A 17273-nucleotide genomic window follows, 5' to 3' on the forward strand; every position below is an offset into this window, starting at 1 on the left:
TGCACATTATTATACTGTCACCAGATGACATGAAAATTCTGTAAAATCACTTGTTTTACTTCTTGCCCTCATCAAGTGGTGAGCCTGCATACATTTGGATTGGTGCATTGCACAGATTGCTGAATTCAACAGCAAGCTACTTTAGTGAATTGCATGCTTCCATTTTCCCCAATCACTTAGCATTGGGTATCAGTGAATATCATCAATCATCTCATGTGCTTCTAGCAATTGGTGATCCTTCAGCTATCTAATGCTTAGACTACAAGGTAATAAAAGCTGATACTTTTAATAAAAGATACACTTTTGTTGAATTACAGATTTAACTGCTAGTTAGCAAGCATAGTGAATTAAAATACAGATGGATGTAGATATGATGCAACAGGACATCATTTAGATGATTCCAAATTGCTTAACCATCCGATAGAACAGCAAAAGGAATCAATCTGATTGGCCCTAAAAGTCAACAATTTTAGATAAAGCATGGAATTGCTTCAATGACCTACAAGATACTGGTCATCAGGCTCTCGAATCAGTGTGGATAAATTCACTCACCTCAACACCGAATTGACTCCACAACTCATGGACTTAGATTCAAGGACTCTACAACTCTTGGTCATCGAGTCATAGAAAAGTACAGCACAGAAGTAGGCCCTTTGGTCCATCTAGTCAGTGCCATTCCATTTAAATGGCCTATTCCCATCGACCTGCACCCAGACCATAGCCCTCCAGACCCCTGCCTCCGAATTATAGTCAGTTGAACTTAATAGAATGAAATTTCGAGGCAGAGGTAACTATGGTGCTTTAAAATCTACCAAGCAGGGGGCAAAGTAATAAGCCAACATTCCCGTGTGATGCTTTTACTCCTCAAGCTGAACATCTGCCCTCTGATATTTACCAACAATCTTGGTTAAAAAAATGAATCCGTTGCCATTTGTTAATTGATTTTACGGATTTAGCTATAATAACCGTTTAACAACTTGTCTGACTTTAAAGGAGTATTTTTTCTGTGGGGTGGTGGGGTGGAGTTATGTCCCTACAAAAGGAGGTAGAAGGTGCTCCTTCCCTCCACTAGCCTGCAGCTCACCCTTGTGCAAGGTATAGGACCAGCTTATCCCCTGACCAGCATCACACGAAGCCATGGAAGCAGGTGGTAGATGGTCGTATGAGCACCTGGTGCGTATCACTATTCTAGGTTATGTGACCAATGACGCCAGGCAGACAATCTCTGAAGAATATTAACAGCGGCTGGGGTCACTCATCTTGTAAAGACACTGCCCAGAAGAAGGTAATAGCAAACCACCACTGTAGAAAATTTTGCCAAGAACAATCATGCTCATGGAAAGACCATGATTACCCACATCATACAACAAATGAATGAACAATTTTATACGTGTGTATTTTCATTCTTCCAAATAATAGTCACAGAATCATACAGCATGAAAACAGGCCCTTCTGCCCAACTGGCCCATGCTAACCAAGATGTCCATGCATACTAGTTCCATTTGCTAACGACAGGCCCATAACCTTCTAAATCTTTTCTGTTCATGTACCAACCTATTGTCTTTCAAACTTTGCAATAGGATCTGTCTCTATGGCTTCCTCTAGGAGTTTGTACCTTAAATCCTTCATCCTCTGTGTGAAAAAGTTTCTCCTCAGGTCTCTGTTAAATATTTCCTTTTAACCTTCAATCTGTGTCCTCTAGTTTTAGACTATTTAAGAATTCCATGCTTCATTAAATAATTAGTTTCTTGCAATATTCTTTTAGCTTTTTAAAAATTTTCATGTTAATCATTTGTGCATCATTCAATTATTATTTCTTGAGCAACTTAAGAAGACTGCAAAAAATTATGCTTTCACTTATTTTATTTTAGAATTTATTTACAAATTCTTGATATGATTAGCTGCTTAACTTGCCTGATGACATCACTTTTGCTGGCTGTCACAATTCCTTTGGGGGTGATGTCCTTTTCAACAGACATTCAGTGAGATGAAATCCACACTGCAGTTCAGAAATGGGTGATAATACTTGGTCAGAATTAGGGATAGAATGTCATTGGCATTGATAAAGAAAGTGAAAGTAGATTATGAGTGTAGGCTGCCAAGCACAAAAACCTGTTATAAATATTTCAACAGAGTATGTAAAAAGGAAAGAAAAATCTACAAAATTTAACGTGGGTCGCAAAATATTTTAGGGACTAATGAAATGGAACAGAGATTAAACAAATATTTTTTCTATCTTTGCAGTTGCAGACAAAGGAAATGTTCCAAGAATAGTGGAGGACTATAGGTAAATGAAGAATTTAAAGAAATTCATATTAGCGAAATAAACAGTTTCTGAAGTTAATGGGACTGAAAGATAATTATTCCCCGTGATTTGACAATTTAATCCTAGGGTTTAGAAGTTGGTGGCTATGGCAATAATGGCTGGTCCCATCGATACAAGAACATCCAGGGTGGCAGCTTTGAGCAAAGTTTTCTTTAAGCTAGTGTTAGATCTAGAGTTTAAAGGAACATAGTTTTCACATTCAATTTTGTGATTTTTTTGTACCGCTACTGGGAGAAATTTTGGTCCAGATTTTGCCGAGCAAATCTGTGAACATTTACCCTCATATATTTTGGGAACTTTGATAACTTCCACTTGAATGCTGAAGTCCCAAATCTCCTGAGCTCCACAGCAGTTTTCCAGAAGTGGATTTGCCAGTGAAATCAGCATGGAATTGGGGCTTGCTGAGATCCTCCTGTATTGATACTTTGATGTGTACTTTTCTTCATAAATACTCCACCCTTCATCAGAATGGAATATTTATGGGTGCAATGAAGAATGATGTGAATAATACATGATATTTTACTCTAATTATTCCTGTTTGTTCTTAATGAAATGCTTTTAGTTATTTATAAATACAGGAGATTCTGCAGGTGCTAGAAATCTTGAGCAACACACATAAGATGCTGAAGGAACTCAGCAAGTCAGGCAGCATTAATGGAGGGGAATAAACAGTCAACATTTTGGGTGGAGGCCCTTCAATAAGACTGGAAGAGTAAAGGGAAGTAACCAGAATAAGAAGGTGGGGGGGAAAGGGGAAGGAGTACAAGCTGGCAGGTAAGACCAGGTGAGGAGAAGGTGGGTGGGTGGGGGAGAGAGATAAAGTAAGAAACTAGGAAGTGATAGGTGGAAGAGGTAAAGAGCTGAAGAAGAAGGAATCTGAAAGGAGAGGACAGTGGGCCATGGAAGAAAGGGAAAGGGGGGGGGAACCGGAGGGAGATGATGGGCAGATAAAGAGAAGAAGAGCAGTTGAACGTAGCCAGAATGGGGAATAAAACATGACAAGAGGTGCGGGGGGGGGGGGGGAGATAACTAGAAGTTAGAGACCTGGATGTTCATGTTATCAGGTTGGAGGCTACCACGGACGGACGTGTCAGAGTGGGAATGGGAAGTTGAATTGAAATTGGTGGCCATTAGGAAACCGTGGCTTGTGCAGATTGGGGTAACACTTTATCAAGCACCTTCACTCTGCTTGCCACTAATTTCAATTAGTCTTCCTATTTCCATTCTAATCAGAACTGCACACAATACTACTAATTAGGCCTCACAACTTCACAACTTACACAACTTCAACATAACATCCCAGCTCTTGTACTCAGTTCCTGATTTATGAAGGCCAATGTGTGAAAAGCATTCTTTATGACCCTATCTATCAGTAATGTCACTTCCAAGGAATTATGGATATGTATTCCCGTATCCCTTTGTTCTAATACACTCCTCAGTGCCCTACTGCTCACTGTATAAATCCTACCTCCCTCCCCACCCCTCCAAAGCATAACACATCAGATTTGTTTGCATTAAATTCCATCTGCTGTTTTCAGCCCATTTTTCCAGCTGGTCAAATACCCACTGCAAGCTTTTCCAGTCTTCCTCACTGTCTGCTATGCCCCCAATCTTGGGGTCATCTGTAAAATTTACCAATCCAGGTTACAGCATTGTTATCCAGATCGGTGACATAGATGACAAACATCAACGGACCCAGCACCAATCCCAGCAGAGTACCATCAGTCACAGGTCTCCAGTAAGAGAGGCAACCATCTACAACCACTCTCTGTCTTCTCCCACAAAGCCAATGTTGAATCCAGTTGACTATCTCATCTTGAATGCCAAGCGACTGAACCTTCTTGACCAACCTCCCATGCATGACCATGTCAAGTGCCTTGTTAACATCCATGCAGACAATATCCACTGCCTTTCCTTCACCAAATTTCCTGGTTATCTCCTTGACAAACTCTATAAGATTGCTTAGACGTGACCTACCATGCACAAAGCCTTGTTGAGTATCCCTAATCAGGATCTGTCTATTCATATAATTATGTATCCAGTCTCGATGAATACCTTCCTGTAACTTACTCATTACTGACAGGATCACTGGCGTAGAACTTCCCAGTTCATTAGAGCCTTTCTTGAACAACAGAATAAATCAGCTATCCTCCAAACCTCCAATACCTCACCCACGGCTAAGAGCATTTCATGTACCTCCACCAGAGTACCTGCAATTTCTGCACCAGTCTCTCGTAAGGTCCAAGGGAACACCTTGTTAGGCCCTGGGGATATATCCCTGGGGAATTAAATTTATTATCAAAGTACATATAAATCTCCCTTTATTTGCCAGTAAGTAGCTCCTCCTCTGTAATCCGTATACAGTCCATAACTTCACTGCTGCTTTGTCTCAGTTCAATAGGCTCTGTGACCATGTCCTCACTGCTGTTTTTCTGCATTTCTGTAGTCTCTATGTCTGTGTCCCCAATAAATACAGATGCAAAAAATCCATTTAAGAACTCCCCCATCTCTTTCGGCTCCATGCATAGATAACCACTCTGATCTTTAAGAGGACTATTTTTGTCTCTTGCTATTCTATTGCTCTTGAAATACTTGTAGAAACCTTCGGGATTCTCCTTCCCCTTGTCTGCTAGGGCAAAGCCATGCTTTCTTTTAGCCCTCCTGATTTTCTTCTTAAATGTGTAGTTAGTATAGGGGATTAGGAAAGAGGCTGAAGAGAAAGACCTCCAAGGTAGTAATCCCTGGATTACTAGAACCATTGCTAGTTAGGGCAGAGAGAGGATGACTGTACAGATGAATGAGTGGCTGAGAAACCGGTGCATGGCTACAGGGTTTCAGGTACTTAGATCATTAGAACCTCTTCTGGGACAAGGGTAACTTTTACAAGAGTTACATGAACTGCAGGTGCACCAATATCCTGGCTGGAAGGTTTGCTGGTGGTTTTCTGGAAGGTTAAAACTAGTTTTGCAGGGAGAAGGGAACCAGAGCACAAGGTCAGGAAGTGGAGAGGAAGGAAGATATCAGGGCCAGTAAAAACAGGCAGGGACAAAGTAAAAGGTATGAATGGACAGATGTTCGAAATGTGTGTACTTGGGAGTATTGGGGTAAAGGTGATGAATTTAGAGCAGGGGTCAGTACATGTTGTGACCATTACAGAGACTTGGTTGAGAGAGAGACAGGAATAGGTGCTTAATGCCTTTGGGTTTAGATGTTTTAGAAAAGATAGAAAGGGAGGTAAAAAAGGTGGGTGAGTTGTACTACTAATCATAGACAATATCACAGTTGCACTCAGCGAGGACATATTGGGGGGCTCATCAGTCTATGTGGAAAGGTGCAATCACTCTGATGGGATTGTACCACAGGACCCCCTCCCCCAGTATTCACCAGGACATTGAGGAACAGATTTGCAAGCAGATTAAAGAAAGATATAGAAACAGAAGGGTTGTTGTCATGGGGTTTTCAACTTCCCTAATATAAACTGAGATCTTCTTAGTCCAAGGCATTTAGATAGGGCAGAATTTGTTAGGTACGTCCAGGAGGTTTTCTTAAATCAATATGTAGACTGTCCAACAAGAGGTGGGGCTGTAGTGGACCTGGTGTTGGGTAATGAGCCTAGCCAGGTGACCAACCTTTCAGTGGATAAACAGTTAGGGAACAGTGACTGTAACTCCTTAAGTTTTAAGATAGCTATGTATAATGGTAAGTATGGTCTTGTGGGACAGCATTAAATTGGAGCAGGGCAAATTACAAAAGCATTAGGCAGAAACTAGCGTGAGTTAATTGGGAGCAGTTATTATCGAACAAGTCCACATTTGACATGTGGAGAGAGCTTAAAGAGCAATTGCACAGAGTACAGGACAGGTTTGTTCCAGTCAGAAGGAAGAACAAGGATAGAACGGTAAGAGAACCTTGGATGTTGAGGGAGTTGATGAATTTAATTAAGAAGACAAAGAAGAAGTATGTAAAACTTAGGAAGCTAGAACAAACAGAGCCTTTGAGGATTGTAAAGAAGTAAGAAAAAAAACCCAAGAAGGGAATTAGGAAAGCCAGGAGGGGCCATGGAAAATCTTTGGCAAGTAGGATTAAAGAGAATCCCGAAGAATTCTATACATACTGTACACCAGGAGCAAGAGGATAATGAGGGAGAGGGTAGAAACACACAAGGATAAAGTGGGGAACATTTGCTTGGAGGCAGAGGGTGTGGGTGAGGTCCATAATGAGCATTTTACATCAGTATTACCTAGGATGAGAGTGTGGAGGCCAGGGAGAGTGCTGCAAGATATGCTAGGGCATTTCAAAGAAAAGGAAGAGGTAGTGTAAGGTCTCTTAAAGAGCGTTAAGGTGAATAAATCCCCAGGGCCTGTTGGGATATACTCCATGTTATTGAGAGAGACAAGAGAAGAGATTGCTGAGGCCTTGGGTCCTCTCTAGCTACAGGAGGATTGGTAAGTAGCTAATGTTCTTTTATTATTCAAGAAGGGAAACAGGATGATATCTATAAATGACCTGGATAAAAACGTAGATGGGTGGGTTAGTAAGTTTGCAGATGGTATGAGGATTGCTGATGTTGTGGATAGCATAGGTGACTGGCAAAGTATACTGTGGGATATAGATCATTGGGGATATGGACAGAGAAATGGCAGATGGAATTTAAACCAGCCAAATGTGAGGTGTTATGTGTAGGTCAAATGTAAAAAGATAGTATACTGTTAAGGGCAAGTGTTGATGAGCAGAGGGATCATGGGGTCTAAATTCATAACTACACTGGTTACGTAGTATAATAGACAGGTTAACAAGGCATATGACATGTTTGCTTTTATTAGTCAAGGCACTGAGTTCAAAACTCAGGAGGTTATGTTGTAGCATTATAAAACTCCAGTTAGGTTTCATCTGGACTACTGCATATGGTTCCAGTTGCCCTATTATAGAAAGGATGGCTAGGCCTTGTTTATGAGGATGCTACCTGGATTAGAGGGCATGCGCCATTGCGAGAGATTGGACCAATATGGGTTGTTTTCTCTGGAGTAGCAGAGGCTGAGGGGAGATCTGATGGAGGTTTACAAGATTATGAGAGGTATAGAGTATCTTTTTCCCAGGGCTGAAATGTCTAATAATGCTCTTCTGCAGACCAGGATAGTCCTGAACAGCAACTCCCCTGATCGATCTATCGATCTATCTATCTATCTATCTATCTATCTATCTATCTTATCTAATCTATCTATCTATCTCTCTCTCTCTCTCTCTCTCTATCTCTCTCTCTCTCTCTCTCTCTCTCTCTCTCCCCTGATCTCTCTCTCTCGTTCTGATGTTTTTACTGTTACTCATTCTTTGGGACACTCTTCTGTTTTGTGGATATATGCAAAGAACAGGAATTTCAGGATGCATATTGCATATATTTCTGATATTAAATGGAACTATTGAACTATTAATACCAGAGGGCAATCATTTAAGGGAATAATTTCAAAAGAGATGTGAGGGGACACCTTTGTATTTTACACAAAGAGTGGTGGGTGCCTGGAAGGGACTTCCTGGGGTGGTGGTAGAGGCAGATTCGTGAGGGACTTTTAGAAATCATAGAAACCATAGAAAAAACTACAGCACAGAAACAGGCCCTTTGGCCCTTCTTGGCTGTGCCGAACCATTTTCTGCCTAGTCCCACTGACCTGCACACGGACCATATCCCTCCATACACCTCCCATCCATGTATCGGTCCAATTTATTCTTAAATGTTAAAAAAGAACCCGCATTTACCACCTCGTCTGGCAGCTCATTCCATACTCCCACCACTTTCTGTGTGAAGAAGCCCCCCCAATGTTCCCTTTAAACTTTTCCCTCCTCACCCTTAACCCATGTCCTCTGGTTTTTTTCTCCCCCTGCCTCAGTGGAAAAAGCCTGCTTGCATTCATTCTATCTATACCCATCAAAGTTGCTGGTGAACGCAGCAGGCCAGGCAGCATCTCTAGGAAGAGGTACAGTCGATGTTTCAGGCCGAGACTCTTCGTCAGGACTAACTGAAGGAAGAGTTAGTAAGAGATTTGAAAGTGGGAGGGGGAGGGGGAGATCCAAAATGATAGGAGAAGACAGGAGGAGGAGGGATGGAGCCAAGAGCTGGACAGGTGATTGGCAAAGGGGATACGAGAGGATCATGGGACAGGGGGTCCAGGGAGAAAGACGGGGGGGATCCCAGAGGATGGGCAAGGGGTATAGTCAGAGGGACAGAGGGAGAAAAAGGAGAGTGAGAGAAAGAATGTGTGTATGAAAATAAAAAACGGATGGGATACGAGGGGGAGGTGGGGCATTACCGGAAGTTAGAGAAGTCGATGTTCATGCCATCAGGTTGGAGGCTACCCAGACGGAATATAAGGTGTTGTTCCTCCAATCTGAGTGTGGCTTCATCTTTACAGTAGAGGAGGCCGTGGACAGACATGTCAGAATGGGAATGGGATGTGGAATTAAAATGTGTGGCCACTGGGAGATTCTGCTTTCTCTGGCGGACAGAGTGTAGGTGTTCAGCAAAGCGGTCTCCCAGTCTGCGTCAGGTCTCGCCAATATATAGAAGGCCACATCGGGAGCACCGGACGCAGTATATCACCCCAGCCGACTCACAGATGAAGTGTCGCTTCACCTGGAAGGACTGTCTGGGGCCCTGAATGGTGGTAAGGGAGGAAGTGTACAAGGATAAGTGCCAGGAGGGAGATCAGTGGGGAGGGGTGTGGGGGGGGAACGAATGGACAAGGGAGTTGCGTAGGGAGCAATCCCTGCGGAAAGCAGAGGTGGGGGAGGGAAAGATGTGCTTAGTGGGGGGATCCCGTTGGAGGTGGCGGAAGTTACAGAGAATAATATGTTGGACCCGGAGGCTGGTGGGGTGGTAGGTGAGGACCAAGGGAACCCTATTCCTAGTGGGGTGGCGGGGCGATGGAGTGAGAGCAGATGTTTCCAGCATCTGCAGAATTCCTGTTGTTTGCTATCTATACCCATCATAATTTTATATACCTCTATCAAATCTCCCCTCATTCTTCTACGCTCCAGGGAATAAAGTCCTAACTTATTTAACCTTTCTCTGTAACTGAGTTTCTCAAGTCCCGGCAATATCCTTGTAAACCTTCTCTGCACTCTTTCAACCTTATTTATATCCTTCCTGTAATTTGGTGACCAAAACTGAACACAATACTCCAGATTCCGCCTCACCAATGCCTTATACAACCTCATCATAACATTCCAGCTCTTATACTCAATACTTCGATTAATAAAGGCCAATGTACCAAAAGCTCTCTTTACGACCCTATCTACCTGTGACGACACTTTTAGGGAATTTTGTATCTGTATTCTCAGATTCCTCTGTTCTACTGCACTCCTCACTGCCTTACCATTAACCCTGTATGTTCTACTTTGGTTTGTCCTTCCGACATGCAATACCTCACACTTGTCTGTATTAAACTCCATCTGCCATTTTTCAGCCCATTTTTCCAGCTGGTCCAAGTCCCTCTGCAGGATCTGAAAATCCTCCTCACTGTCTACTACACCTCCAATCTTTGTATCATCAGCAAATTTGCTGATCCAATTTACCACATTATCATCCAGACTATTGATATAGATGACAAATAACAATGGACCCAGCACTGATCCCTGTGGCACACCACTAGTCACAGGCCTCCACTCGGAGAAGCAATTCTCTACTACCACTCTTTGGCTTCTTCCATTGAGCCAATGTCTAATCCAATTTACCACCTCTCCACGTATACCTAGCGACTGAATTTTCCTACCTAACCTCCCATGCAGGACCTTGTCAAAGGCCTTACTGAAGTCCATGTAGACAATATCCACTGCCTTCCCTTCATCCACTTTCCTGGTAACCTCCTTGAAAAACTCCAATAGATTGGTCAAACATGACCTACCACGCACAAAGCCATGTTGACTCTCTCTAATAAGTCCCTGTCCATCCAAATGCTTGTAGATTCTGTCTCTTAGTACTCCCTCCAATAACTTACCTACTACCGACGTTAAACTTACCGGCCTATAATTTCCTGGATTACTTTGCGATCCTTTTTTAAACAACGGAACAACATGAGCCACTCTCCAATCCTCCGGCACCTCACCTGTAGACAGTGACATTTTAAATATTTCTGCCAGGGCCCTTGCAATTTCAACAATAATCTCCTTTAAGGTCCATAAGTGACACTTAAGTGACATTCAGATAGGCACATGAATGTGAGGAAAATGGAAGGATATGGACAGTAGTAGGCAGAAAGGGTTAGTTTAGTTGGCCATTTGATTACAAATTTAGTTGATTCGGCACAACATCGTGGGCCAAAGGGCCTGTTCCTGTACTGTACTGTTCTATACTCTATATTCTAAGTGTTCTCTTGCATTTCTTATATTTCTAAAGTACCTCACTTGTTCCTTGCTGCCTATACCTGTTATGTACTTTCTTCTTCTTAACCAGGGCTTCAACTTCTATCATAAACCAATGCTCCCTAAAGCTGTTGGCCTTGCCTTTTTTCTGACAAGAATGAACTCTGTACTCTCAAGAATTTCACTTTTGAAGGCCTTCCGGTTATCATCACACCTATGCCAGGAACAACCTATCCTAACCTACACTTCCCAGAGCTTTTCTGATGCCATCAAAATTGGGCTTTCTCCAATTTAGTATCTAAACCCAAGAACCATACCAATCCTTCTCCGTAATTATCTTGAAGCTAATGGAATTTGATTACTCGATTCAAAGTATTTCCCTATACACTCTTCTGTCATCTGCCCTGTCTCATTCTTTAATATGTGGTCTGGTATCGCACTCTCTCAAGTTGGGACCTCTGTATATTGATTAAGGAGACAGTCCTGAACATATTGACAAACTCTATCCCATCCAGCCCTTTAACAGTATACATTTCTTAAATGTTGTGAGAGAACTTGCTTCTACCAGCCACCTGGGCAGTGTGTTCCAGATTCCAACCACCCTTTGGAAAATCCTCCTCAAATTCTCTTTAAATCAAAGTTCAAAGTAAATGTATTAGCAGAGAACATCTATGTCACCCTGTACTACTCTCAGATTCATTTCTTGCAAGCATTCACAATAAATTCCAAGAAATATAATAACAATGAAAAATCTACACTCAAAGATAGACAACCAATATACAGAAGACAACAAATTGTACAAATACAAAAAAAAAATCAATAACTAAGTAATAACTAACATTGAGAATAGGAGAAATAGAATCCATGGAAGTGATTCCTTAGTCTTGAAATCAGTTGTGACCTGCTTTAGTGTTGGGGTGAGTGAATGTATCCACTCTGGTTCAGAATCTTGAGGGTTGAGGGGTAATAACTGTTCCTGATCTTAGTGGTGTGGGGCCTAAGGCTCCTGTACCTCCTTCCTGATGGCAGCAGCAAGAAGAGAGCCTGGTCCAGCTAGTGGTGGTCCTTGATGATAGATGCCACTTTCCTGCGACAGCACTCCTTGAAGATGTGCTCAATCATTTATTCCTTACTCTAAACTTATGCCCTCTTGTTTTAGAAGGGTGAAAGTATTTTATTATCAATCTTCATAATCTTCTCTGCTTCCCCCACTCCAAGGAAAACTAAACCAGCCTATCCAGTCTGAAATCATAGGTGAAGCAGTCCATCTCAGGCAACATCCTGGTAAAAATCATCTGCACCCACTACAATGCAATCACACTTTTCCTATAATATGGTAGCTATACTTCATTGGTGACCTAACCAATGTTTCAGTAAGATTTACTATGACCTTTCTGCACTTGTACTCTGTACTCCAGCAAATGTAGGCAAGTATCCTACATACCTTCTTCACCACCTTATCAACCTGTACTACCAATCTCCAAGGATCCTCAACTGGTCCAGCAAGTTTCCCCTGGTCCAGCAATACTCCATAAGCCCCTACCATTCACTGTGTATATCCCAAAGTGTATCAAGATTAAATTCTCTGCCCTTACTAACTAGTTACTGAATTTACCTATTAACCTTACTAACTGATCAATAACATTTTGCAGCCTACAATTACCTTCCTCACTATCAACACTACTGATTTTTGTGTCATCTGTTGAGAATAATCCAGCTTCCATGTGAGATTTAGTACGGCAACTGCTTTGCATGTGACCACAGGATACTGCAGAGATTTGTGGACTCTGCTCATCACAGAAACCACCCTCCCCTCTGCAGACTCTGCCTATACTTCTCACTACCCCAGTAAAGCGACCAGCATAATCAAAGACCCCACCCACCCCAAACATTCTCTCTTCTCCCTTCTTCCATCAAGCTTAAGCTATAAAATCCTGAAAGCACATTTTTGCAGATGTATCAACATCTACCCCATTGATACAAAACTATTAAATTGTTCCCTGGTATGATAAGATGGACTCTTGACCTCACAATCTACCTTCTATTAGTTTGCACCTTATTGTTTACCTACACTGCTCTTACTCTGTATCTGCTTCATTTTATTCTGCATTGCTTTACCTTGTTCTAACTCAATGCTGTGTGTAATGATCTGATCTGTACGTACAAGCCACATTTTTCGGTGTATCCAAATAATAAACCAAATCCAATAATAAACCAAATCCAGTCCATTGCTGCCAGCATAGCATCGGCCAATCTCTCTGGATATAGATGATGTAGGTGTGCTTTGGTGATGAGTGTGGGCAGCAAGCTGCTCAACAACATCCCAGGACCTTATGTCAAAAATCACATAATCAAGTGGGTATCTTAGTGTCTCTCAATTTACAAAAGGGATCTGCTCCCGGAAAATATTTTTGTTAGGTGAATTTTTAAAGTCGAAAAGGCTGAATTGAATGCGTTATGGCTACCTCAATACCGTGAGGTCCAATGGAAGAAGAATGCACTGTTTGTTATAACAAGAATAGATTTGTAAATTGAGAACATTTGTCCTAAAATCTCAGAGACATTACATTGAAAATTCGGAAGCTGATCATTTGTAAATTGAGGAATATCTATAGTAAATAGAGTAATTAATATTTTACCACTTATTGGGCTTGGGGTCACTTTTGTTTAATAGTGTTAAAGTGCTCAAGAAGAAACCAAACTGCTGAAAAGTCTCAGTGCTTCAAGAGTTTAAACTGAGAAGGCATAAAATGGAAATTAAACGTAATCGTTTTTCTTGCCTCAGAATGTGATCCTCTCTGAGGTGGAAATCACGACTGGATATGATTGAAACAGGGGTCATGTCAATATTTCTGGATAGTTTCGAAGAGGATAAAGGCACATGAGAACAGGCTGGATATATAGGATTAGGATTGCTGCTTGTGTGGAGAATAAACACACACTGAGACTGAAGGACTTTTCTTCCTATATATTTTTGTGTTCTTCTAACAAGCAGGAAAGTACTGAACAAGAGCATGTTGCAAACTCTTTCAAGCACTTAGTGCATCAAAAACCTGAGCAGCAGCCATCTAAGCATAAAAGAGAAATGCAGAAAATACTCAGCAGGGAGGAGCTGAAGTTTCACACTTCCATCAGAATACAAGAGGATGTAGGGGGTTTAACTGGTTCATTTCAGTCAGGGAAATTGGAGGAAGTGGGAAGGGGTGAAGAGATTCTTTACATAAGACATAGGAGCAGAATTAGGCCACTCGGCCCATTAAGTCTGCTCTGCTATTCAGTCATGGCTGATTTACTTAGCCTCTCAACTCCATTCTCCTGCCTTTACCACATAACATTTAATGCTCATTCTAATCAAGAAACTATCAATCTCCTTTTTAAATATGCCCAATGACTTGGCCTCCACAGATATCTGTGGCAATGAATTCCACAGGTTCACCAGCTTCTTCCTAAAGAAATTCCTCCTTATCTCTGTTCTACAGGGATGTCTTTCTACTCCGAGTCTGTGCGCTCTAGTCCTACAATCCACCACTATAGGAAACATCCTCTCCATATCCACTCTATAGTGGCCTTTCAATATTCAATAGTTTTCAATGAAATCCCCCCTCATTGTTCTGAACTCCAGTGAGTACAGTCTCAGAGCTATCAAATGCTTCTCGTGTGTTTACCCTTTCATTCCTGGATCACTCTCATGAGCCTCCTGTGGACCCTGTCTATTCTGTGCAAGAAAACTGCAAACTTGACTGTTAATGGGTCATGTAGTCCCCTAACCTTCACATTCTCACCCTAAGCTATAAAACTGGGAGGATTATTAACATTTAGTGGTAGAAACACATGAAGAAATTTCTCTTTGGTTGTTAGGGCGATATGTGTGGAAGAACATTTGTCAAAGCTTGTACTGACATTTGCGTGTTCAAAGGTATTGAGGTTAGTGTGACTAAACCACAGGCATCAAGTGGGGTTGGCAGACAATATGCTTCCTCATGTTAAATCAGAAAAATTTCTCCTATTTATGCTACTTAAATGTTATTTTTTAAATCGATTTAATCAAAAACAACATCGCCTTAAGTGGAGACAGGTATTTTTCTTTGTTATTTGGCATTAAGTGGAGACTGAATACAGCACAGAAAGGAAAATTTATTACAAAACACAATGAGCCGGCTTTCCGACCATTTAAATGGAAGAAATACCAGACCAGACAAAATAAGGATACACTCTTTTTTCCACTCGACATTCCTCTCCATTCTTCACCCAGATCATGCTTATTGATCCCGGAGCCTTACCTGGTGCAAGTCAAACAGCTGCATGGTGCAAGGGTGGAGGCCCATGAGACAGCGGTGCACCTTACCCTGGACTGGAGGGGAATACTCTATGGGCCCCTCTTGACCTAACATCGGCTGAGCAGCATGGCAGAACTCCCCTTGTAGTGGCACTGGAGCGGCATTTTGGGCAGAGGCCATCGGAGGAAGCAACGAGGGAAGAACTGGACAACAGACGGCACCGTTTGGGAGAAAGCCTGGGGGCATTGGCAGCAGATCTCTGCCACTGTGCCTGGCATGGCTAACTCCCAGTTCCCTCCTGTGGCCCAGGAAGAGTTTACCCTCCACGCCTTTGTAAAGGCGCTGACGCCGGAGTGCCTTCGGCAGCACGTTCACCTGGCATCACCATCATCACTGGCCGAGCCGCTGGCAGAGGCAGAGAGGGCAAAAGCAATTTTAACGCCCCCCCCACCCAGCGGCACCCTGCATGCCACAAGCCCGGGAGGAAGAAAATTATGAGGAGGAGCCCTTGAGATAGATACGCCCTGCCATGTGCCGCGGAGCGATCTCTGCTGCCGGTGTGGTGAGGCTAGCCACGTGGCCTGGGACTGCCCAGCACTGGTGCCACGCCACAGACCAGTGCATCCATCAGGGAACACCGGGCGGGCGGCACTGCCTGGGAATCACTCTGTTTTCACCTCTCTGGGTCAGCCATTTGGACAAAGAGCAAGGCTTATAAGTGGACTGCATGGCGGAGAGCATCAATGCCGTGCATTGGTGACACGGGGTCAACTATCACCATCACCCATCCGGGTGTACCCATCCACACCCGGGTGGACAAAGATTGCGATACAGCTGGCTACGGTCACTTGTGACTGAGTGGAGATGAGAGGGAAGAGGTGGCTGCACATTGCAGTGGGGAAAAACACAGTGGAGCATGAGGTGTGGCTAGCCAACATCCAGGACTCCTTCATCATTGGCCTGGATCTGCCGTCGTGTTTCTCCGGCAGGGCAGCTCCAGAAAGCGGACCTGGTGGGCGCAACACCAACCACCACTCGTCTCACAGCAGCCTGCCACAGTGCAGCGCACCCAGCTCAAAGCAACGCGGCGGAATCGGGGGCAAGCGGTGGTGGCGGCTGGCAGCAAGGCAGACCTCCCCACCATTGACCAGCAGCTGCACAGCGAGCAGGTGGCCGATCCTGCACTGGCCCAGCTGAGGGGAGGGCTGAGCGTGGTCTCCGCCAATGGGGAACGCTGGAGATGCGCAATGGGTTGCTGTTCCAGCAGTGGCAGTTTTCCAATGACGATAGACACCTCCTGCCGCTGGTGGGCCACCGGGGGGCTCCGCTCCACGGTGCTGCAGACAGTACATAGGCTGTTCGGGGCCGGCAATTTCGGGGTCGCCAAGGCGATGGGAAAGCTGCATGAATGCTTCTGTTGGCCCGGGTACGGGCAGGACATGGAGCCGCTCGTGCACTGCTGCAACAGTTGCACGTCCCAGAAGGGGCCGGGCTGCCAGTCTATGGTGCCAATGCGGCAGTATATGGTGGGAGTCCCAGTATGGATCCACTGCCCCTCCCAAGCTAGGAAGCCACTGGAAGGGCCCGGGAGAGGTGCTTGACGATGTGGTACATTGGGTGCGGTTGCCTGAGCGGCAGAAGGCACTCGTGCTGCACTGGGTTCAGCTGGCAGTGTATTGGCCCTTGGTCACCGCAGACCCAGCGAGGCTGAAGGAAAGAAATGACACTCTGGGTGCCCTGCCTCTTGCCTCACCAAACAGTGCCTTCTCTGAAGGGGGTTCCAGGCACACCCAGCACCCACCACCACCGGGACCCTTGGACTTTGTTGTAAACCGTGGGGTTTCTGGGGAAGGCTGACCCCTCAGGTGGGGGCAGTGTGGCACTCCAGCAGGGGCATGGCCAACAGCTCGCTTCAGCTTTCCTGTGCCACCATTGTTCTAGTGTCAAAATGCATTTGTGCCATTATGGTGGGATGTTCCAGTTCATTTATTGTTACATTTTAGCCTGGGTTGTACAGTTATTCACTTGTGTGTTTGTGGGTCACTCTGACTATAACCAGGGAGTGTAATAATCACCTCCCCCTGTCTGTATGTGACTGAGTGGGTTCCCTCCTCAGCTTAGCACCCGGTCTGTTATGGTGGTTGTTCTAATAACACCGGCAGTTGAGCTAAATAAGCTTCTCTCATCCGTCATCAGGGTCCAAATGGCCAGATTTGTTAACAGCTTCTTTCCAACTGTGATAAGACTGCTGAACGGATCCTGACCTAGATCTGGGCCGTACCCTCCAAATATCCGGACCTGCCTCTCGGTTTTTTTGC

The 17273-nt window shown here is 43.9% G+C and overlaps 1 protein-coding gene across 7 annotated transcripts in view; it reads right to left on the bottom strand.

Annotated features, from left to right (window-relative positions):
* LOC140209773 (WD repeat-containing protein 72-like) overlaps positions 1-17273 on the bottom strand; it is a 360805-nt gene that overhangs the window by 91338 nt on the left and 252194 nt on the right. For 4 of the 7 annotated variants that reach the window (XM_072278224.1, XM_072278225.1, XM_072278226.1 and 1 more), the window contains exon 19: positions 10337-10422. The exons of the other annotated variants lie outside the window; for them this stretch is intronic. In XM_072278224.1, the coding sequence (XP_072134325.1) occupies positions 10337-10422 (86 nt within the window). The remainder of the gene's footprint in view (positions 1-10336; positions 10423-17273) is intronic. 7 annotated transcript variants of the gene reach the window in all.

This window comes from Mobula birostris, chromosome 14 (genome assembly GCF_030028105.1).
Source record: "Mobula birostris isolate sMobBir1 chromosome 14, sMobBir1.hap1, whole genome shotgun sequence".
NCBI lineage: Eukaryota > Metazoa > Chordata > Chondrichthyes > Myliobatiformes > Myliobatidae > Mobula > Mobula birostris.